This window comes from Sprattus sprattus (genome assembly GCF_963457725.1).
Source record: "Sprattus sprattus genome assembly, chromosome: 4".
In the NCBI taxonomy this organism is placed as follows: Eukaryota; Metazoa; Chordata; class Actinopteri; order Clupeiformes; family Clupeidae; genus Sprattus; species Sprattus sprattus.
In genome coordinates, this window is record NC_137923.1 from 45,015,024 (window position 1) to 45,039,898 (window position 24,875).

At 42.1% G+C, this 24,875-nt stretch overlaps 1 protein-coding gene across 5 annotated transcripts; it reads left to right on the forward strand.

Moving 5' to 3' along the window:
* Positions 1 to 1,500: 1,500 nt before the first annotated feature.
* On the forward strand, positions 1,501 to 24,521 carry rxrba (retinoid x receptor, beta a). Of its 5 annotated transcripts, none has more exons than XM_080837227.1 (14): positions 1,501 to 1,541; positions 2,179 to 2,331; positions 3,487 to 3,716; positions 6,226 to 6,252; positions 7,436 to 7,592; positions 7,805 to 7,984; positions 9,269 to 9,292; positions 9,931 to 10,094; positions 10,466 to 10,595; positions 15,106 to 15,238; positions 17,295 to 17,336; positions 18,238 to 18,329; positions 19,299 to 19,404; positions 19,781 to 24,521. In XM_080837227.1, exons 2-14 carry the CDS (start codon positions 2,316 to 2,318, stop codon positions 19,926 to 19,928), a joined length of 1,449 nt encoding a protein of 482 aa, XP_080693353.1. In that variant the 5' UTR covers positions 1,501 to 1,541; positions 2,179 to 2,315; the 3' UTR covers positions 19,929 to 24,521. The 5 variants fall into 5 exon arrangements, with proteins under 5 accessions (XP_080693353.1, XP_080693352.1, XP_080693355.1 ...); XM_080837226.1 differs by having other exon boundaries at positions 1,512 to 1,611; XM_080837229.1 differs by having other exon boundaries at positions 1,512 to 1,611; positions 9,934 to 10,094.
* The last annotated feature ends 354 nt before the right edge of the window (positions 24,522 to 24,875 follow it).

A 24,875-nucleotide genomic window follows, 5' to 3' on the forward strand; every position in this document is an offset into this window, starting at 1 on the left:
TCACCATGGTGTCCTTGTGTTCTTGTTCTCATTGACAGCTTATTTAATACAGAGAGATTGGTGGTATTATAGCTATGAATATCGGTTACCGGTTTTCTGTTTCTAAAAGCTTGCTAAAATGCCTCAGCCATTCAGTCACTGCTCAAATAGTTAAATACTCTGTGATCAATGGTTTAACAAGCCCAACCTCTGTTCGGTATTCCACATTTAATACACAAGTAGGCCTACTTACTTAATGTCTATTATCATTATGTTCATATCCTCAGCCTACATTTCTCCATGCCAGATCTAATATTAGATTAGGTCGTTCCCAGTTGTCAAAAGGCAAACCAAAATCTGGGCTGAAAGTGGGCTATAAGGGTGATTGCTGCATACTGGATTTAAGTTAGCACAAGCATACCAAAGGGAGCTCACATTTCATAACTCCGATTTTTTTTTTGTTCAACTTGAAATTAAATGAGCCATGCAACACCTAATTTAATTATTATTTTAATATTTGGTTAGCGTATGATCTAGTTCGTGTTAAAAAAAAAAACAGCATTAAGGAGATTTGGTCTAAAAGCAGTGAGCTACTACCTAATATCTTGACAACACCACAAACAGTCCCGTTGCTAAAAGCTTGATGACATGCTGACTGGTGTCTTGGCGATATTTTCTTTATTTTTGTGGGGTGTTCTTGCCCGGAAAACAGAACTCGACAGTGTTTATCCTCGATAACTAGAGGTTATGACCATATACTACCTAAATTAATTTGAAGGAATCCGCACAACTTTGCTTGTAAAATCAAACCTCAGAAAGTAGCAAATTGTTGTGTAGTGTTGCTTTAATACAGGTCTGGTCGCCTCGCATGGAATAATTAAAGTGCAGGTCTTGGCCTGATGATGGCAGCAAAGTTCTCTTGAGTGGAAAAACTCTAAACGACACAACTAAACAACTGACACCATCTTTTTTCTGTCTGAATAGACCCTTACTTGAATAACTTACTAACCTGCATGTCAGCTGGTTGCCAAATATTGTGCTCAAATAATTAATGTGGATGAATTTTACTGAATTGAATCAATAATCCTACATTCTTGGGCTTCAGAGATGTGTGTTATTTTAACTTCATGCATCGTCCAATTAAATACAAATCAGAAAATACTTGGGAAAAATATACCCCACTTCATGTAAAAAGCTCCCGTCCATTCACCGAGGAAAAACAAATTGCACAAATTGCAGTGTGGACATGCCTACGTTGTACGTTGTGATTCTTTCATCTTACATGTCTTACAACTGTATTTCCTAACAACTTATACCCCCCAAAATAATGGGACTCACATAGCTAAAGGATTCCTTCATCAGAAGACAAAAGAAACGTTAGCCTACAACAGAGACATTTCTTCTATCTAATCATCTGAATGGTTATTCATTCATTTTGGCTCTAGAGTGCCTCTCTGCGGGAGCCAAGATGTCGTCAGTTTCTAAAGCACCTCATGTAAATACAGTTTCCTTTACAGAGAGGAAGGATTGACGACGAAGCCAGCGCTGGGGGCATAGAGGAGGTGGGAGAGGAGTATTTCAGGCCTTACATTTCATATTTTTGGAAATTGACTGCAACATTGGAAATATAACGTCAGTATGTTTGCAACTGTGTTTCAATGTTGGTACATAGTTGTTGTATTTAGAACGGTATGATACATTATGTGGCTTTCGAGTTGCTTGCGAGTGCGATGTTTCCGTCTGTTGTTGTCTCTAGCTTGTTAAGCTAGCTAACCTTCTCGATAGGGTTTTTGCTTTTAGACTGCTAATCACCTTCCTAGCTTAGGCCTAATATGAAATAGTGTTAATTTGCGCTATAATTGACCGCCAGGAAAGTATTGGGTTTGTTAAGATTTACTTGATATATGTTGTGTCTGTTTAGCTGGCCTAATGGATTGAGGCTACAATTATTTGTCGCAAACGGAGCTAACGTCAACACTAAAGTATTAGCTAGCTTGCTAGCGATATCTGAGCTAGCTTGCAAGCCTTTGGCGAAGTATAACTTACAGCACAATAACATTCACTCGACAATATTTTCTGCTCATGGTTTTAGTAAAGAAATATTGAATGCATTTTATGACGTTTTATTGTAGTGCTATGGTTTAATCCTGTGCAGTGCAAAAACAGCTCACGTATTTTTCATATTTTATCAAATTTCAGTAGGATTACTGATTGAGCAGACCCCAGCGGCCCGGGCCTAAGTCCGCGGTCTTGAGTTCAGTGCTTGGGTGGGCAAGAAGCACGTCAATTGGGCTCCCAGCAAAGTAACGAAGCGGCTTGAGATATCGGAGTTCGTCATGGGCGACAGTAGAGGTAAGGTGCTAACGTAAAAAATGAATTCGTCTGCACGAAAGCGTTAAGTCTTCGTCCAGATTTTTATAAGCCATAATGACCCATCGTTTTATCTGGTTTACCAGTCAGTGTTACCGGCTAGATAATTCAGTTAACATGGTAATCACAACTGTCCTTGATTCTTGCAGATCTAAGCTAAGGTCGCTTAATTTACTTATGTTTTTTTTTTACTGTGCTCAGTGGTAAACTTTTTTTAACCAAACTGTGGCGATCAAACCTCCCATGATGACCTAGCTTATCAAAAGTTGAGGAGTACAGTTAGCAGCCATAAAAGACCACAGTCTGCGAGTTTTATTGCCAAACTTCAAAGAGATTTAAGTCTTTATGGCCTTTGTTTATCAAAGAACAGTCCATTGTGATGGTGATGCAGTTTTCACCCAGACGTCGTAATCATGGTATATTACATTAGTTATAACACTACGCAGCTATTGCCGTTGGAGATGAATTAGAATAAGAAAGACTCGGCATCAGTAATTTTAGTGTCATCAAAGTCTATAGTCTGATAGCTGATTGCAACAGTCGGTAGAGTGCCTGACTGGATAGAAAACTTTTGCAATATTGACTTGCCTTAAATGGACTGTCGCTATTTTGTTGTCGGTTAAGTTTTGTGCAAAGACAATCTTGTTGGACGTGTAATTGCCCAATTGTAACAGTCATAAACCCAATCGTCATCCTTTGCTAGTGATCGTAATAATCTTAAAAGCTCACAGCAACCTATTTATGTCATTGGAGCCTAAAGTGCTATGTGTTTTCAGTTATGGGACAGTGTAATGTACAGTACAGTGTGTAAGTATAGCTGGTTTGTTATTCTGATGATGAATCACCAGTGTACTCATGCCTCATCTGTAACCTTTGAGGTCAGCCAGTAGTTCTGGTGAGTGCATGTTGTACTGTGTTCCTGTCGTTCTCTGCTGTGTTCTGTTCCTCATTTATGTTACTTTTCATTATGGATCATCCCTCTGCATATTCCTCTTTCCTCATCCCCCTCTCAACCCTTCTCCCTGTCCTGTGTTCTTTCCTTCCTTCTCTGCACTCCCCTTTGCCTTCATCTGTCTTGCCCTCTTTACGCAACATTTCCCCGCCCCTCCCCCTACTCCACATCTCTGCCCTCTTTAGATTCCCGCAGCCCTGACAGCTCGTCTGTGTCGTCTCCGCCCCCTGGGCAACGCTCGCCCCCATTGGCTTCCTCAGCTGCTGCCATGACGTCTCTGCCGCCCATCACCTCCGCGGTGAACAGCCCGATCAGCAGCATGGGCTCACCTTTCTCTGTCATAAGCTCCTCTATGGGCTCGCCGTGCATCCCAGGCACACCCTCTGTAGGCTACGGTCCCATCAGTAGCCCCCAGGTGAGTCTCTTCTCTCCCCGCACCATCAATCCCCCTCCCACCTCTCTCCATACCAATCGGTGTCAACTCTCCACTACTCATAGACCCTTTTTAGAACGATTTGTTTTGAATCTTTGGATTCACCTTGACTGCCAGTGAAATGCTTGTTTGATTTGCAGGGCCGTGTAATTTTACAATGATACATAGTTTAGTGTGTGCATCATGTAAGTTTAGTAGTTAGTTTCAAGTTATTGAAACTTGTTGGCGTCCTGTTCAACATAGACCTTAGGCATTAGACCAGGAGTTTTTGCTTCATCCATCCAGATAGTGCTATTGCCAACTACATTTGTATTAATCTTTTCTGATGCCTCCAAAATGTATTGGCCTTAGGGGAATGGAATCTATAACCAAGTGTTGTCATTGCCAGCACTATTGAGGTAGCAGAACAATTTAAAGGACTTCTTGTTTCTCTTTCAAGCCCTTTTGCCTTGTAACAGTAGCAACAACATGCTTTTAAAAAAGAAGAATGCATTGTTGCATCCCCTAAAACACTTTTTCAGTGGTTTAGATCCATTCAGTCCTAGTCCTTGAGGACTATCACATGCTCCCTCTCAGGCTTCTAGAATGTACTGCTGCAACCTCATGGCGCCCTTTTAATTAGAGAGTTCGAGGTTAGCAACACTGGTCTAGCCCTGGTCTTGACATGGGGTTTTGACCTCTTGCCTCATTTCAAGGTGGGTCTATTTATACCCATTCTTAATCCATGGTTATCTGGGTGTGAAAGGCTGTTTCAGGTACGACATGTTCTGGCAGTGGGACCTCTGGTGGTCCTTGAAAAGTAATCCAAAACTAAGGAGTGGCCAACAGAGGAGGACATTTTATAGATATGTACTGAATTCTGTTGGTAAATCACTGCTTGACTAGTGATGGAGTACGTTTTAAGGGTATGCTAGCCCATGTTGTGAGTACGTCCTCAGGCACAAGTGGACCACCATCTTGCCTGTCCTCTGACCTGGATATTTATGGATGTTTTAGCCCCATTGCAGCAGTGTTAGGTAGGTAATGATGCTTACACTGGCTAGTTTATTTCTCTGCTTCACAGCACTTACTACAATACGCATTTGGATTTAGGAGCACAAAAAAAAATGCAACTCACATTAAAATATCCAGTGTGATTATTTCATTAAGAGCAAATAATCATCAGAAAAAAAAACTTGTGCCAGTATTACTAGGTTTTCAATTGCAACTGAAGATTAAAAACTTGAGAATAACATGCATTTGGTTCAGTTGTCCTAATTTTTTAGCAAGGCGGTGAAAACGTAGGATCATATCTTGATTATTCTTAGATCCAATTTGTTGTTTTTCAGCCAGGATGGATTTATTTCAGGAGCCTTTTAGACACTGGCTTTAGGCTGTAAATTACATTTACCACATGAATAGATATCTATTTGTAAAGTAGTATCTTTTCTAAATCACTTAACTGTCAAAGCCTTACAACAATAACTATGTTAACAGAGTATCACATAATGATGTAATTACTTAATTTATTGATGACATGCTCTGTAGGAAGGCTGTAGAAAATATGTAAAATCATATATGTAGTTTATTGTGGAGGCAAAGCAGCAGTGAGCATATGTGCTAATTGATTTTATTTCACTCCTTAATAGAGTGATTGATTTACAGGCTATTGATTTGTTGAGGTCAGATGCAGCCAGTTATCTAGGAAAGTGTTAATGTGCAGTATATTCAAAGAAGAGGTTACCAAAGTTCTTTACAAGAGTTTAAGGCTCTCTGTGTCGTCCCAATATTGACACAATCACTTCCAGAGAAACTCTTTTCCAAAACTCAAAATAAATAACTTTATTTACTGTCAACGTTGGGCCTGGAGGCAAGGGTGACGAAATGGCCGCCTGTGTCCCAGCTTTGCTTGTGTAGAAATTGGGCAAAGCTTTGTCAATCAGACTAGATGTGTGAGGATTTACCAACTCTGCAACTGATCCAAACTGTAAGGAGTCCATGCTCAAGAAGTAAGGAGGTAATTTTCAAGATGTTGATAGCAACACATCTGTTACATGCTTGTTTGAAGTAGGCCCAATTCTTGGGGTGGCAAAGTTTTGCGGAGTTGACTTCAGGTTTCCCTCGAAAACTGTTAATTTTTAACTGCTAAACTAATATGAAAAGGTCATATTTGAAATTTCGTTCCAGTCAGGCATAACACATGATGATACAGTTAGGATGAAACACCCTTATAATAGATGTGATATATGAGGGTGTTGATAACACCAAGCATATACATAATATGCAAAGAATGTTTAATTGACTTCATGTAGCTTTTCTTCAAGACGCTCTAGTGTCTGTAGCAGAGTTTTTGTTGTTGAAGAGATAAAAGTAAAAATAATATTTATGGTAACTTAATTGAGTGTATGTAGGTGTCTAAGTTGCCCTGAACCATCCCATTACCTCTTCTCTCCCTCCCTTCTGTCCCTCTTTCTCTGCCTTCCACCTCATCCTTTTCTTTCTGCGTTCACAGATGAGTATCTATACAAGAAGTTCAGAGGTGAGATAGTCCTCTCTCCCTCTTTTTCTCTCTCTCTTACCCTTTTTCCACCAACGCCAACTAGGTGCTAGTTCTGGGCAGGTGCTAGAGCAGGTAGTGTCGGAGTCGGAATATAGCCACGTCGTTATGTCACCGTATGTATGTGTCCGTTTCCGCTTTTCCAGCAGCACGAGTGCTGAATGCTAGCTGTTGGTCCGCATACTTTACCCAATCAAGCATAACTACTAATTTCTCACATCAATGTTATGAACGTCGAACATAACATCAATGTTATGGACGCAATATTAAAGTGAGAAATTAGTAGCTCTGCTTGCTTGGGTAATATAGCCAGCTAGTTCATAACATTGATGTAAAAACTGTGTAGCTCGGTAAACAGCTCTGATCCTTTTTTTAAATTGCAGTCGCAAAGTTTTAGTTGGTCTTGTTGGTCACGATAATCCTGCCCTGAGCCCCTGACATAACCGGTTCCAGCAAAGAGTTCCAGGTCCAGAGTCGGTTCTTTGGCTGTTGAAACGCAAAGAACTGGTTTCGAGATTGAGCTCCAGCTCTGAACCAGCCCTGGAGCTGCCTTGGTGTAAAAGGGGTATCTGTCTCTCTTGTCTGTCTTTGCAATGGCTGCCTTCTCTAACCTCCATAAACCAATCAGGAAATCATAGCATTATTGAGACTTAACCTGCTTTAACGGGGTGATGGATGTTACCGCACTGTTTGTAATCAGATGTTTGCTTCTGCAGAGACCTGGACTGTTTTCTGTGCCAATGAACTGGAGAACAGTAATAATGACACAAAAAAACAATATGGGCAATCAATTTATTTCCTGCTTGCCTCAATAACTGCCCTACTTCACGAACAGGGATTGCATGACGGCCCTTAAAATCTGTGGTCTATGATTTGCCGCAGTGATGTCAGTGGTAGCTATGGTTGCACATGTTTTTAGACCACATACTAGATTTGATTATGTTATTCTTACCGCTCCAGTTATTTGGTATGTTTTCTATCCCAAATCTTTAAAATCTTTAAAAAAAAATGGTCTCTCTTTTTCACTGTCTGCATCTCTTTTTTCCCCCCTCCCTCGCTCTCTCCTCATTCATCACCTTTCTATCCGCTTCTGTGTTTGTTTGTTTTTTCACTCCCTTCCCCCGACCCATCTCTTCTATTCTCCGTTGCTCTCCACCCTCCCCAGATTAACTCCACAGTGTCCATGTCAGGCCTGCACGCGGTCAGCAGCTCAGACGATGTTAAGCCCCCCTTCGGTCTCAAGTCTCTGTCAGCCAACAGCCCCGGGGGGCCCATGCTGTCCCAGAAGCGCCTGTGTGCCATCTGTGGAGATCGCTCCTCCGGTGAGCCCCTGCTGTGTGTGTCTGTGTGTGTGTGTGCCTGTCTGTCTGTGAGTTTGCCAAATGCTCACCACTCCATAGCTTGCCTATTTAATTATCTGAAGAATTATTCATTATTATCTTATTTTCCTCATGCCTCTCCCTCTCCTTTTCTGTCCCCCCCTCATGTCTCTGTCCATCTGTATCTCTATCTCCTTCTCTCGGTCTCTTTCCAGGTAAGCACTATGGCGTGTACAGCTGCGAGGGCTGCAAAGGCTTCTTCAAGCGCACAGTGAGGAAAGACCTGAGCTACACCTGCCGCGACAACAAGGACTGCATGGTGGACAAGCGCCAGCGCAACCGCTGCCAGTACTGCCGCTACCAGAAGTGCCTTGCCATGGGCATGAAGAGAGAAGGTATGGACTGCTCACCTGGTGAGCATAGACACAGACACAGAGACACACACACAAACACAAACACACACACAAACAAACACACACACACACACACACACATAAGTTTATCCCTTGTGATCAGAGGAGGGATGGAGCTCTGCGTGCCGACTCTGATCCATACACTGCTCATCGGCTCTGATACACATACACATACCCTTTCCCCTACTCCCTGTAGAGTAGTTAAGATCAATACACAGAGACTGATGACACAGTTTGGATACCAAAGATGGTTTGAAGTCAAGCTTTTCTGAGCTTACATAAAACAGGATGATACCTAATGGGAAATGTGGTACGTTCCCCTGCTTGTTCTGATCCACATTTCCACACGCCAGAGGCTAGTTCACATCTGTTTGAAGATGAGCATAAATTAATTTAAAAACACACACAAACACATAACACTAACTGCAAAGCTACTACAAAACAGATTCATATTCATATGCACTCATTTACAAGCTTCAATTTCACCTGGAAAAAAACATGGTATGTGCTGTTGTTCGTTCCCTCCCAGCGACACACACACACACACGCACACACACACACACGCACGCACACACACACACACGCACACACACACACACACACACACACACACACGCACACACACACACACACACACGCACACGCACACGCACACACACACACACACACACACACACACACACTCCCTTCAGCCATTGTGTTCCGAGGGAGGAGAGAAAGAGAGCGGGCACACCTCACTGTTTAAATGTTTGTCTAGTTGGATCCCTTTGACAGCTGGCTGCAATGGTCTCTGTCACTTTACTCCTCAGTACTCTAGTACAAGGGACCTGCCTTTTCCTGTACGTTAGACTCTAATCATAGACGATCTGAGGACTGAACAACTGCCAAAGAAGTAAAATATGTGTACATTAATGACTACAAAGATAAATGCTACCAGTTAAGTTTGATTAGAAGGTTCTAGGGATGTGCACAGATAGTCTTCCACACATGCGGCAGCCTTTGCCACTGGCTCCCAGAACACTCTGTGCATGCCCCTACGGCTTTGATAACTGTATTCTGTTTCTGTGACGTGCTTTTATATATTTATAAATAATTCTGTTGGGGGGGGGGGTCCAGTGTTTGCTAAGCATTAAGGGGACTGATAGAATAAGTGAGGTAAGGAGTGGAGAGAGGGAGGGAGAGCCTTGTAAACACTAACCCCTTTCCCTCCTCTCTCCCTCTTTTTGTTTCCTCTCGTTCTCTTTCTCCCTCCCTCTCCTTCTTTAGTGGTCCAAGATGAACGGCAGCGATGTAAGCAGAATGGGGGGGAGGGAAGGTTTTGTGTGTGTATGGGTGTGTATGCGAGCTGTGAGTGTTTACGTGTTTGTGTGTCAGTGAGTGTGATACATGTGATACAAACTGAGAATGTAAACAATACAATACCATTAGTTCTGATGGTCTGAAATGGACCATATACAGAAAAGAAGACATCCCTCAATATTGGTAAATGTTGACTTGTGTTCCTGTTCCATATCTGCTCATGAGTATTGGATAGGTAGTTTAAGAGGCATGCTCAAGGGTGTTAAGAACTAACCAGGAGGCACATGTATCTGTATTTCTTTTGTCTTTCTGTGTGGTTTCTCTCTCGTTCTCTGCCCTTTCATGTCTTTTCTCTCTTCTCGAACTTTATTTTCCGTCGCTCAATTCCCTCCTCATTGGTGTCATTCCCCTCCTCTCGTTTGCCTCCCTTCTCTCTCTCTCAACACTTCATCCTCCCACTTCTTCTCCTCCCCACTTCTTCCCCTGGCTCTTTCGCTCGCTTTCATCCCTTTGCGTTCCCTTTTTTCTATCGCACTTCCCCCCCCCCCCCCTTTTCGTTCTCGCTCTCGCTCTCTCTCTCTCACTCTCTCTCTCTCTCCATTGCTCCTGCTTTCCGTGAAATGGTGCAGCAGTACAGGAGGAGCGTCAGAGGAATAAGGAGCGTGAAGCAGGAGATGTGGAGTCCACCACTATCGCCAACGAAGAGATGCCCGTGGAGAAGATTCTGGAGGCCGAGATGGCTGTCGAACAGAAGACTGAACTGCATGCCGACGGGAGTTCTGGGGGCAGTTCTGTAAGTGTGTCTGCATGCGCGTGTACACACACACACACACACACACACACACACCACACCACACCTCCTGTTTCTCACCTACATGACCGCTTTTCCTTTGGAACTCGCAGTTATTAGTTGTAGATTCACTTAATTTTCACGTTTTGTCCACGTGGAGGGTTTACATTATTAGAGCAGGGTTTGTGTTATACTCTTTTTCTATAATCTCTAACGCTTTGGCAGTGTTTGCTATTGTATCATAGTATCGTATCACTAGCATATATTATAGTATCTCAATTCAATAATGGTTAGGTCAGTTTAGAAATGTACATCTTTATAATCTAAGTAAGCATGTGATGCACGTGTAATGCCCTGCTGTCTCCTCCCCTTAGCCCAATGACCCCGTCACCAATATCTGCCAGGCGGCTGACAAGCAGCTCTTCACGCTGGTGGAGTGGGCCAAGAGGATCCCCCACTTCTCCGAACTGGCCCTGGACGACCAGGTCATCCTCCTACGTGCCGGTAAAGTCACTCATTCAGTCACACCACCACCCTCCCCTTTGTTTACATAGGTCTTAAAAATCTTTGGGCAGTTGGCAGTTGTCTATGCATAGATACACTATATGTTATCACTGAGCTGTTTCTTATCTAGTCTACTGGGTTTCCGAATATACCTTGCTTTATGTCCCCCTCATTCAACACGCAAGGACAACCTTTTAGGCTCTCCTACAAATTGGGTTATATGCCTTGCAAGATTGCAAGATTCCTTTTGTGTTTAGGATTCTAATGCTGAGTTTTAGGAAGTTGTAGAGGGTTTGTATCTTAATGAGGGGTATGTCGCATCTGCTGAAGCAAGATGAGACCGCAGTGCTTTAGAGAGAGTAGCTGGCTTCAGACTGTGCGGTGGTGCAAAGGAACACAAGAAACACAAGATGGCGCCCAAAACTGCAGAGGCCTCCTGTAGGGTTGTGCCGTCCATCGTCATTTTTGACCCACCATCACGATGGATGGTAACCATCGTGATGCCACGCCCCCCCAGTCTAGGTTACAGCTTTTCTTCGTTTTTCCCACGTCAAACATTTCATGTTATTCACGTTAACTAAGCCTGCTCCTGCGTCGGGAAACTTGCTCATTGTCAACAGAAATATGACGTTCAACTTTAGCGAAAGCATTAACTTCAGTGCAATGGCTACAAAATAGAATAGACACGAAGGTGTTGATATAAACACGTTTATTAAAAGTTGAACAACAAATAGAAACACAATGGCATTTACCTTTTTTACTGCAAAAGCGTTCAAATAATTCGTCATGCACTTCACAAAATATATAGGCTAAGAGCAAGAAAATAATAAAACAAACAAACATAAAGCATGACTTACATGTAAGCCTACCAAAACGCGCTAAACTGTAATAACTTAAAAGGTTTACAGGGCCGACACGAGTGCAGCCTTATTATTTCCAAATTATTTACATGTCAATGTTTCTGGCCAAAAAAAACAACATATTGACCTTGTCTGGCTTTAATAAGCTGCAGATTGGGGTGACCACACTACCCGCAGTGCTGAAAACTCTCTCTGAAGGCGTGCTGGTAGCGCATATGTAGAGATACTTCCCTGAGCGCACGGACACGTTGATCGTTGCATATTCTTCAGGATGGTGAACACGCAGGTGATCGCGTAGATTTGTTGTCTGTCCATCTTTGGCACGGACCACAGTTGCGCAAATCTTACAGACACATTTATTTAAATCTTTTGGCAGCCCACGCTCAAAACCAAAGAAATTCCAAATAGGCAAAGTGGTGCCCTTCTTTCCAACCAACTCCTGCGTCATGGTAGGTTACCAGCTGTTGAATTTCAGTTGAACAGTTGAAATGAAATGAGCCTCTCTAACAGAATAAAACGGACGCTTTTAACCGAAGATCCAAAAGGAATGGAACGGCAGCTTTTTATAACGTGCAGCGCGCCAAAGCGCAAGAGGGCATTAGTAAAACAAAATATAGCCTATAGTTTTAAACGTATTACCATTACATTGCCGTTGTTAGTAGATTATTATTATATATTTAATGTTGGTTATTAATAGTATTATTATTGAGTCATGAGTAGTACAACCAGGCTTTTAGCTAGGATTTTTTTAGGGGGGGTCCATTTTGTCATTAAACCCAACGCGGTGGAGCGCGCGCTGCCCCCTCCCCCGCGACGGAGTTTTGACATATTATTGTCGTGCCTGGACAACATGAATGTACTGTTTTTACTTCATATGCATTTACTGTAGTAGTTAATGCAATAGCTTATTTCAACTGAAACACCTCATCGTGTTGCTTCACTTTATTTAAATCATGTAGGCTACTTACAGTTCATACATGTGTAAATAGTGTTACAAATCACGGATGCGTAATATGGCTTTTTATTGCTCTACACGAAACGCAACACAATTTCAAAATGGCACGGGGTTTATGCCCTGTTACAAGTTATCTCGAACAGACTGTGTTCCGTCACACACCTGTGTAAATGCAGTCCAGTTATTCTTGAGATAAGGGACAAAACAGGTTTTGATTTTCCCAAAAAATATTTGGATAACTTCCAAAATATATGATTACATTTCTGTCAAATTAAGTTTTGTCTATCCAAACATGTTTTGGTTCAACCTCCCAGTAGTAGATTTTTTATGTTAATTGAATGTTTGCTGGGTCAGCACTTGATTTTTGTCAACACCATCATAAACATAAATAGACTTATGGAAATTATTTTAAATGATCTTATCAGAAATTTTTGTACTCATTAGTTTTCCCAGTTCCCCTTATAATGTACACAGGTCTTTAAATCATTAAAAACAAAAGTTTAGAGCCAAAGAAGTCAATGTTAAATGAGTAGAATTGAAATCATACCACGAATTACATTTGTCTTTAACCTTCAGATTTAACAGAGACATTTTTAAGCATTAAAAATACACATCTACATTGGAAATGTGTTAGTCTTTGAACAAATATCCTCCAAGGAATGAAACAGATACCATTTTTTTTTAAATTATAAAATACTATATCTGAAGGAGTTGACACTCTATATCTAAACTAGATTTAATTCGACACATGAAACTGAAATAGCAATAAAAATCCATAGGAAGTGATATTTTTGGCATAAACAGCATTAAAATGATTAAAATGGACACTAAAATGGCCTTAGTCAACACCATCAGAGAAAGTCAACTCCATCAGACACAAATGTTGATGGTGTTTGATGGTGTTTTGATGGTGTTGATGTCTGATGGTGTTGACAAAAAAAGTACATTTCTCCTTATATCACACAAGATTCTCACAGGAGCCATCTTGTTTATCATCTGTTGATCATGGTCCAGCCAATCTATATAAATAAACACTAGATTGCAGAACATTTTACTCTAATGTTGACTCTTTAGCCATTTTGGAGTTGATACGCTATGGTTGTGACGTGTGCATATTAGTAAATAGATATGAAAAACAAAGTATTATTAAAAACTTACCAGAACTCAAATTTTCTCATGTCACCAGGAAGACCAAGGAGGAAGGAAAGGTGTCTTTTGAGTTAAAGCTGCCCTAAATTATTCCTGATTTTTTTCCCAATTTAAAAAAGTCTGATGGTGTTGACGAAAACTCTGGACACATGTTCAACTGACCAGAAAGTACATTCAAAATGTTTCAAAATTATTTTTTTTAATGTTTGTGAAATAAATACTATGTTATTTAGATATGATATAGATAAAGTTCAATTTTATATCACTTTTCAGACTTTTTAAAGCACTTCAGTGTGATGTGACCTGCTTTCGGACATGGGTTTTTGTAGGTACTGGTCACATATCATATCATTAAGAATAAAAACTAAATGTTAGACAACAACAAAACACACTTTGTTGTGCTACCCTTGTCCTGTTGATGAGTTTGGTGAGGCTTTTAAAATATATTACGTACATTTTAAGATAAAAAAACTGTGATTTATGTCACGGACATATTTTGTCCCAGGTCTCAAGAATCACTGAGTCCCAACACAGAACAACGACATGCATTGTTGAGCTCTGTGCATTACAAACAGAAAGTATGCGCCCGCCGCACGGCATTATGGGGCGACTATGCCGGCACGTTACAATATGCTATGTATTTACTGAATTAAAATAATTTCAGCTTGTCCCATGTCCATGTGTTTACGTGCTGTTCTGAAGTCACGTTGGTAGGATTTGGGTATAAATTAGGTTAGGATTAGGTTTACCTGAACCAGCGGGAAAAAAAATTCAACCCGCTACACTTCAAAAGTAGCCCGCGGGAAAACTGCGGACCTGGCAACACTGCCGTTAACGTTAACGTTCACGCATTAGACGTGTCTGTTTAATGCTACGTGAACTATCTGTTCATTTCAATGTTATTATTTTCTTTTGTGATAGAAATATTATTACCGGAAAAGCAGGGGATGAAAAACTCAGGGCGTCTGTAGGGCGTCTGCCTTAAAGTAGTGCGTCCAATGTTTTATTATTTTAGAACAGTGCGTCCGAAAGACCCTCGGACGCATGCCTAGCTAAAAGCCTGAGTACAACCGCCCCCCCCCCCCCCCCCCCCCCCCCGACGAGACGATATCATCGTCCATCACGATGTTTCAATGTAAACGTCGTCTTCTGCCAAATAAAGAGAAATCGCCCAACCCTAGCCTCCTGTGTGTTTGTAGTGCAGAGGCCTCAGACACTTTTGTGCCTTTGATCTCATCACTGCCTCAGTTTGAGTACTTTATTTCCTCTCTGTCTCTTACCCCCATCTGTCAATTCATCTTTCTTCTGAACCTTTCTCTCACCCTCTCTGCCCCTCCCTCTGTCTGTCTGTCTCCTTCTGACAATCCCCTTTCTCTCTATCTCTCTCTCTCTCTCTCTCTCTCTCTCTCTCTCTCTGTCTTTCTCTTATTCCCTCTTCTCCTCTCTCTTTCTTTCACTCCCTCTTTTTCTCTGTCTCTCTCTTTCTTTCACTCCCTCTTTCTCTCTTTATTTTACTTCCTTGTTCTGACTCTTTCCTCTCCATCAGGTTGGAACGAGCTCCTGATTGCCTCCTTCTCTCACCGCTCCATCTCTGTGAAGGACGGCATCCTGCTGGCCACGGGCCTCCACGTGCACAGGAACAGTGCCCACAGCGCTGGCGTAGGGGCCATCTTCGACAGGTAACACACACACATACGCACACACACATACTCACAGACGCATACATACAGAAACACACACATATGCACGCACAGAGACAAACAGAGACATACGCACACACGCATACATTCATTCATACATACATACATACATACATACATACATACATACATACATACATACATACATACATACATACATACATACATACATACATACATACATACATACATACATACATACATACATACATACATACATACATACATACATACATACACACACACACACACACACATACATACATACATACACACACACACACACACACACACACAGCTATGTAACTACATGTTTACTCACTCAGGCTCACAAAACACCAGCCTTATTTTACAATGCTGTTTTAAAACAACAATGTATGGCACATATGTGTGCTGATTTGAGTTTGTTAAACAAATAAGTTGGTTTAGAGTTCTAATGTAAAGATGCTTTCTAAACTGCAGAAAATAATTGATATGCAGTATCCTAAAAATATGTTTTTATGTGTAAATGTAATCAATTAGGCCAAAATGTGAACTATGTAAAAGTAATTCAAAAGACTTGTCTAGAATCAGTTTTATTGTATGACTGAGATGATGTAATGCCCTTCTCCGCCACCTGAAGGTGCTGATGAGCGAGTGGGCTGTGGTGTTATGGATTGGGGGTGGGGGGTTGGACGACGGAAGAGGTCCTCTGCCAACAGTCTCTGCAGGCTTGTGTCTGGGTCTTTATCTAGGCTAAGACTGATGCCACTGCAGCTCTCTGTCTAATGGTAGACTGTCAGTGCATGTCAGAATACAGGGAACTAATGCTGCACTCGCACACACAAACACAAAAAACATTCTAGCACGCACACACACACAAAGAGAGAGACACACACACACACTCACACACACACAGAGATCAGGCGTCAGTCAGGCAAATCCACTTACACACGCTCTGACTGTCATAGTCCTTACAGTAACAGGTGTCCAGTATTGATGGCATCTGTTAGTGCACAGCGGATAATCACTGTGTTAATTCGCTGTTTATTACACAGCAATTACATTGTTATTAACTAAAGAGCATTATCTCTGGGGGGTTGGTTGCAAGACTCCCTTTACCACCCAACCAAGTCTGGGAATAACTGGTTGCAGGCTGTTGTTTCCAGAGACGGTTTTCAGTTAGTCTCATTGTGATGTTGTTGTTTGCAAATTTTTTTACTCATACATTTGTCTCGTGCTCCTGTACAGTATATTTTGTGCAAAACAATTTGAAAGATCCGTAGAACTTTTTTCTGGACAGTTTTGCGGTCATTTAAAACTGAATTGACCTAAAAACAACCAGATCATATTTTCAAATTCTCTTCTACTGATTTGCTCTTGATGGATGTTTGTCCTTGCGTTGATGCACAATTACAACAACCTATCATGTCTCTGCTTCCTGCTCTGCTCTCATTGGCTCATGCTTTCTCAAATGACCTTTAACCAAATTGTGCTGATTAGATTAAAATGCTGCTTTTAAAAGCTGTTTATGTCCTATTCCAGCGACCCTGACCTGACCCTGTGTCACTTTTAGCCATTTAACCAAGTCCCTAGGTGACATTCCAGGGCGAATACTATTTCCCCTTGAACTTTAATGCCCCCAGGTCCTGTTGATCAATGCCTTGATTTAAAATGTTCACTGTGCAAATCTGTGATCCATTCTGATTTTTAACATCCATACTTGTCCATGCTATTTGTGTAGAGGCAAATCTTAACGAGGGTGATTTATTTAAAACTTGTTTCATCATAGGCCTGTTACCACCCTCATGAAACTAAATCATACCAACACGCTTCATGCTTTTTTGTCCTCCCCTCCTCTGCCCCCTCTCCCCCCCCCCCCCCCACCACAAACAAGAGCCTGTAGCTTGTTACCCCTCACAATCAGGCCTCTAAAAAAAATAAACCAGAACCAAAAACAGTGCACAGGGAGTCTTAAATCTCTAGTGGCAACCATTGTCAAAACAATGTAACTGTGTAATGGCATTGTAATAACACATTGTGATTGAATACACAGGGAGAATGCGCACAATGCTGAGGTTCGGGCCATATTCGACAGGTAATGACACATCACCGTACGACGACATAAACCAAGCACAGCCTTTTCTTGACCCACAAAGATATTATGGTGACAGAAACTTGTTTGAGTGAAGTACAGAGAGAGCTTTTCTGTGTGTCTACGTGTGTGTGTGTATGTGTGTGTGTGTGTGTGTGTGTGTGTGTGTGTGTGTGTGTGTTTGGCGCCGGGTGTCACTGCCGTTTCCACAATGTGTTCACTAAAACAAGGGGTTAGCAGGTTAAACATCCTTTGAAACGTGTGCATTCACAGATAGAGGTTGAATAGAGACTATTGGTTAATGTTAGCTCTTCCTATAAAGAGACCTGAAGGAAATTTGGAACGATTACTTTTATTTTCCAGTCAGGTGAGACATTCTTAGTGAGATGAAATGTGATAATCATATGCTCCTGGTAGGCTGTCACAACGTGCATGGGATATAATTGAATGAAATCATCCTCTCCTTTACCAGTATAGCAGGCTTGTTCTTTATTGGATGTTTGTCACTTCCAAAACTGTAAGCTACGGATCTGTGTATGTTGTTTTGGGGTTTGTGGTTAATGTTGGTTGTTACGGCAAGATTGCTGTTTATTGAGCATGCAATATTGAGTATGCATAATTCCTTCCTTCTAGTTCATATCTAAGCTTACTGTGGTTCTAGACTTGCCTGTGGGCGAGATGAGTGAGAAAAGACAGGTCAAGGAAGATAACAGACAATGTGAGGAGACTGCTGTGTGCCCGGGCCGAATGTTGTGTGTTGAAAGTGTCGCAGGTGAAAGATGACATCCCGCTAACCCTGGCCTCCTCTCTCCTGCTCCTCTCCTCCTTTCTCTGTCCCCTTCCTTCCCTCCCTAACCCCCTCCCTCCCTCCCTCCCTCCCTCTTCCTCCTGGTCGGCGCCTCAGGGTGCTCACGGAGCTGGTGAGTAAGATGCGTGACATGCAGATGGACAAGACCGAGCTGGGCTGCCTGCGTGCAATCATCCTCTTCAACCCAGGTGACTTATCCCCATCCCATGCGTCTGATGTTTAATGATTTAATGAGTCTCTTCAGACCTGGCATAAACGTGTGTCTTTGGTGGTACGATCAGAAGTGGGCAGCTCTAAGAATGTCAGTTCACACCAGCACGCGTGTCTCGAGTGACCCACTTGTGATCAGAACTCACTTTGCCACTCTATGCAAATTAACACATACATCATTTCTGTTTGCAGAAACCGAAGGGGCATTGCCTCCCCCACTTTATTTGCTCTGCCCCCTCACTTTAAAATTCTTTTATTCTAATCTTTTTCATAATGATATGGAAAAATATCCTTAACATAACCAGAAAATGTACTAAAAAGCACATACCCGGGGCCCAAAATGCTATGCTTCTATTTATTTATTTATTTATATATTTTTTTAAATAAAGGCTAGTGTTGTGATTCTCTGATTCATTAATTCCTGCCTAGGGGGGAAGGAAAGGAGGTGAGTTTGCTTGTCAGTCTTTGGATGTGGTCCAAGACACTTCAATGTGCGCCATATGCTAGACTACCTCCGAATGTGGTCTGAGCAATCTGATCTCAGTGTGTCCTCCATACTTCTTGAGTGCATTCACACCTGAACTCAGAGCTGGCCACTTGTGATCAGATCTCCCAAGAACGCATGTTAATGCCTTGTGTGAACAGGGCCTATATATCTGTTTGACACAGAATACATCCTTTGCATGTGAGACCTTACCATGAGGGCCGCTTTGTGTACAATCATGCACAAACATTGGCTTTTATTTTATTAAATTCTCTTCAGTAAGCAAATAATGTGTATTGTTTGTGTAAAATCACGCACCTTCAAAGTTCACGATGAGGTTTGAAACTAGATTTTATCTGTGGTCTGTCAGAGCCATTGTTTTAACTTCTTACAAATGTGTTTGTTTGTCTGTTTGTTTGTTTGGTTGGTTGTTTGTTTGTGTGTTGTACGTGTGTGTACTCAGATGCTAAAGGCTTGTCCAACCCCAGTGAAGTAGAGTTGCTGAGAGAGAAAGTGTATGCGTCCCTGGAGGCCTACTGTAAACAGAGATACCCTGAGCAGCAGGGCAGGTAAGGACCTCACACCCACTTAGCAGTTCAGTATTGTATATGTTCAGTATTGCGTAACATAATTACTCCTTGGCTGATACTTACTGCCTAATCCTAGAACAGGTAATACTAGTAAGGTTTTGAATTCTCACCATAGAATCTTGTTATTGTCATATAATCGGGGTTTTAGCAATGAGATGTGTGTTTTGGCCTCTTTTCTCGTGTAAATTGTTTGTGTTCTGATGCCACAGTCTGCACTGTCATACTGACAGACCACCACACTGAGGCACACAAACACACACATTTCCCTGCAGACCTAGTCAGTGTACTTTGACTCACTCACTTGACCCGTCTCATTTAATTTGTCAGACTTAAGTGAGCTCCCTGTCCTCCTCAGGTTTGCTAAGCTCCTCCTCCGACTGCCAGCCCTGCGCTCAATTGGTCTGAAGTGTCTGGAGCACCTGTTCTTCTTTAAGCTGATTGGTGACACCCCCATCGACACCTTCCTGATGGAGATGCTGGAGGCTCCCCACCAGCTCACTTAAGCTGGCCTGGCCCGGCACCTTCCTCCCTCTCACCAGGGCTGCCTGGCAACCTGCCCGCCCGTGGACCTCAACGAGGCCGCTGGTTAAAAGAGTTCCGCTCACATCCTCTTCCCCTCCTCTCTTTCTTCTATCCTTCCTCTCTGCATCCCTTTGTCATCGGTCTCTTTCTTTCTCTCCTCTCTCTCTCTTTTCTCCCCTAAATTGGTATAACCCTAGAGAAAGACCCACCACTGTCAAAAAAGAGAATAAGCTGTAAAAAAAAAATATATATATATCACTTTGGTTTCCTCCTGAACTATGAAATAGTATGTGAAGTTAATACACACAGAAATAAAAATTCTTTATTTTAATTATTTTCAAGAATTTACCAATAGTTCCACAAACTTTAGATTAACTGTGAGGAGATTGCTGGACAAATCCGGCCTCCTGTAGCTTCTGTGTGTTACACAAGCAAACAAATAAAAAGTCACCAATTTTCTTTCTTTCTTTCCTTTCTGGACGGTTTGTCGGCCTTTTGGGGTAACCCCCAAAGCCCTGCTCTCAATGGGGCATGCAATTATCATTGGACTATCACGTGACCCCCTCCCCCTTTGAACTCCTATTGGCTGGGGCACATCTGACGCTGACAGGCCCGCCCCGGCCGCTCTCGAATCTGGATTTGACCAGAACGTGATCGCTGCGTGCACGCAATGTTCAGGCTTTAACTTTGAATGAATATTTTCTAAGTACTGTACTCATGAAATGAGGCAAAACCTGTTTTTAAAGGCAGTGAAAAAGATTCAGGGTTGCGCTTTGGTTGGCCCCATACAAAACGCAAAGCTAGGGTTTTTGACTTGAGTGTTTGGACATGGGGTGCTATTTAGGATTATTTTTAAAGGCAGGATTGGGAGGGATAACTCTTGTTCTGTTTTTGTTTGTTTGTTAGTTTTTTTCTTAATTGAGCCTTCTTACCGAGAGCCATGTGTCTTCCTCGCACTATGTGTAAGCTTTGTCTCCCATAACAATGTACAGTTCTCCACACACGTTGTGTTTGTTTCCACCACCAACAACAACAACAATTATGTGCTCAATCCACAGGAAACAGATGCACCTAATAGAGAACCCATGCTCCTGACCTTTGACACTGTTATCCCCAAACTGCCATTTCTTCTGTGAATCTGTGACGCGTCGCATCATACTCGGTTTTGTGTTAACTCATTGACAGAAGAGAAATTCCTCCGTGAAGACTTTACTGTTGCAACACAAACTGTAGAGGAACCAAGCTCCTCACATATGGAGACATTCTTGGCTGCATGCTAAAACAGATTCGTACATTTGTCGTTTTAGAACAAATTCTAACTTACTGTTCCAGGACAGAGCAGACTGGCTGCCACGTGGGACGGAGTTGTATTGCGGAACACATTTGGTTGCTCGAAACATTCCATTTCGATGGGTGCATTTCTCTTGAGTGGCCCTTACGTGTGACCCTATGTAAGCGCTGTGCCAGGTTAGCATCTACGACAGCTTGCAGCCCCTCGCCTTGTTGCATAGCCAGCATATCCTGAGAACTAACTCCACTTCGTCCTCAGCCTGTAGGATAGAGGCCAGTGGTGTTTCTTTCTCTGGCGCAGCCGTGGTATATTCCGTCAGTTGTCATCATACCTGGGTTGGGTGATCTCTTAAACCTGTTCCCATCACAGTAAGGCAAGACCATCAGCAACCACTGTCTATGCAGTAGGACTAGACAATATTCACAAACATAATAGTGCACGTTGTTTTGCACCAAATACAGTAAATAGGTATAAAGTTACAATATATGCAAACAAATGGAAACACAAACGACTGGCTTTTGTGCTTTAAGTTCTTAAGTGGTTGAGATATAAAGACGGTAGTCGGAGACCAGCTCCGTCAAATCAGTTGACTCCCCTCACAGATTTTACAGACCCGTCTTGGAGTGCTGGTGCTTTTTTATAGCACAGGCTAGATCGCCGAAAGGCAAAATGGTTGTATCCAGGTAGTTCAAAGATATGTCAAAGCTGAACGTTGATGGAGAAGAAAAAGGTTAGTCATGGGGTTGTTTTGGTGCTAACTCCAGAAACAAGTAGGAAAACGTGTATTATGATTACACACTTGCACGCACTAACACACGCTCACACACTTTCATAATGTATGCAAGTAAACAGTCAGACTCAGGCTGTTGCCATGGTAATCACAACTTCTACTTAAAAATAGTCAAAGGCCTACGTCTTATCACTGGAAAGGTGTGTGGGGAGGTCTTGCTGGTCCTTTAGTTATTGAATGCAAGAGGAATTTCATTACGTGCATTAGCTAGGTTGGTGTTTTGCAGTTCTAAAGCTTTGATGGCAAATGCCCCAATGTTGTAATTCACAGGCGAAAAGAGGCATTTGTGCTGGTGTGTGGTTGGGCTTTGAAGTAGGTTTGTCTGGTAGTCTGAGGCTGTGAATGTATAGGGGAGGCCGGCAGCAACTTACTCTTGCATCGCGCGCGCTTTAGTATCTCGACTTGTGTGATGTCCCCAGGCGCTCCCCGGGTGATCTGTGTTCCAGGAATTCTCATTCAATGAAAAAACTACCCCACTGTTGTATGGCACACCACTGGTTAACATGGGGTAAATCCGGGTTGGAAGTTGTGCTTGGGGCAGGTTGGGCACCATCATACTCAGTGAGAGGGAGGTCCTGAAACAGGTGTTGTCCTTTCCTGTTGTCACAGTAAACTCAATTTAGCATTACCCTTAGTGTGTGTGATGGGGAAGCTACCTTGACATCCATCTGAAGTTACAGGAGAGATTTTATGAACTGGTAAAGGCTCTTTATTTTTTGCTTGTGAGTTTGTTTGTTTGTTTGTTTGTATGTATGTATTTTTGTATGTTTGTTTGTTTGATTGATTTGTTATTAGTTTTTACCAGTGGGTACTCTGTCATGAGTGTGTTTTTTCCAGTAATTAGTGTGCTTTTATCTGTGTAGAACCAGTTTGTACGACGTATGTTGAGCGTAGGTGTTTTGGGGGTGGCACTTGGGGAGGGCGGTTTTCGTTTGGTAAAAGGACAGGAAGAAGAGACGCTCACCAGTTGATGACGTCTGCTCAGACCAGCCTCCCCTACTTTATTGTGGTGCCCCCTGTTGGTGGGTGGGTGATGTTGCGCCGCGAGGACTGCGAGGTATCCTCGAGCTTGAGGTCTATGCACAGAGACTTGTCATCCAGCCTCACCCCCTCTTCCGCGTACGCATACATCTTGATATTTATACGTTTTTAATCATGTTTCAAAAAAAAAAAAAAAGAATTCAAAAGATCAGTCAGCAACGCCAGGCTCGTTAATGTGACGCTATGCTTATTTATGGAGCCAGAGCACCCAACGAACAAAAAATCCCACTCGTTTTGTTTTGTTTAAATTTTTTTTCTATCCTACCCAACTCTCTCGTTTACCTTACAGGACAACAACACTGCCAAAACAGGTGAAGACATTTTTTTTTTTCCTAGGAGGAGTGGGAAGGGTCAAACCATAAGCTTGCTTGTATCTGAGGGCCAGGCTCTGCAGCTGAGTCACGTCCACACACTCTGTAGATGTGAAGCTGCATAATGCAGAGCGAGATAGAGAGAGGTCAGAGGTTATGGAGATTCAGGTGAAAGAGAGCTCCAATACCCTGGGTGCTTTTTTTTGTTTTCGTTTTGTGTTTTTCTTCCTTTTCTTTTTGTTCCTCTCTGCAGAATGCCAGAAGAGTTGGGCCCCCTGGCCTGTGAGAATATGCACGACATTGCGGACCCACACCACCCATGCCAAGGTGAAGCATTTTTAGGTGGCGGTCGGGATCCTACCTGTCTTGACTGTGTCTGTCAAAAACAAAACAAAACAAACAAAAAAAAAAAAAAAGTGTGTGAGTGTGTTTACGTGCACCAGCGACGGGATGCACTATGCCCAGAGGGTGTTGGACTCTTGTCTCAAAAGAAGAAAAGAAAACTATATGAATAATTCTATTCAGAGCCCATAGGCGCACTGGAGAGCCACATCTCTGAGGGTGTCCCCTCGCCATGAATGAACTTGAGAGGGGCGGGGCAGAAGAGCCCCCCCCCCCCCCCACAATGGGCGTGGTTTATCTTTTCAGAGACAAAGATCGATACCCTTTATTGGCGAAGGGTGGGACTGAAACTTGAGCAGGTATTGATAGTTTAATGTTAATTGAAAAAGAAAAAAACTTTTTTTTTGTTTTTTTTGGTTTTACTGTAGGCATAGTGATTTTTCTTCTCTTTTGACTCACAAAAAAAATCCAAAAGGAAAAAAAAAAACCACACTGCTTCTCTGTCTGTCTGGCGGCTTCCACTGCCCGTGCTTTCACATCGGTGTGTATCCAGGAGTATTAAACATACGCAAGAATCCCTTAAGTCCAGTGGGAGAATCGCTCCTTTTTCTGTTTCTCTTTTTTTTTTTTGTCCACTTCGTATATCTCTCGGACTCCAGCATAAATGTGGAAATGATTGAATATTTTTGTGTGTTTTGGGGAAAGAACGTGAAAAGAATTGATTTATCTTTTTTTGTCATTAATTCTGAAACTGTTTCTGTTTGATGTATCTTGTCTGAGTAAAGATTTTAATACAGTACCCAGTTTTGGAGTGTTCTGCTTTTTCACCTGTGATTAGGCCTTCTTGGAGTTTGAATTGTGCTGTTGTTTAAAACAGTATTTTATTTCATGTTTTACATCTTAAAATGAATTACAATTAGCACACATGTTTACATATTTCCATATTGTGCGCGATTCTATTCTCATGGTATTTTCCCATTTTGACTATTATGGGTACTTCAGGGAGAAATGGCCTGAGCTTGAAAATATCCTGTCCTATCTTGCATACGAGTAGGCTACAATATTTCAGTCTTTAAGTTTAAATTCAATTTAAATGTGCCATAGGCCTACTTGAATCTACAAACAAACTAATTTAATTCCTTCTGAAAAAGAA

Excerpts from the sequence above, each read along its gene's own strand:
- rxrba (XM_080837227.1), top strand. Across the intron at positions 7,985-9,268 it reads CATGGGCATGAAGAGAGAAG|TGGTCCAAGATGAACGGCAG; the intron begins GTATGGACTGCT and ends CTCCTTCTTTAG. Across the intron at positions 18,330-19,298 it reads AATCATCCTCTTCAACCCAG|ATGCTAAAGGCTTGTCCAAC; the intron begins GTGACTTATCCC and ends GTGTGTACTCAG.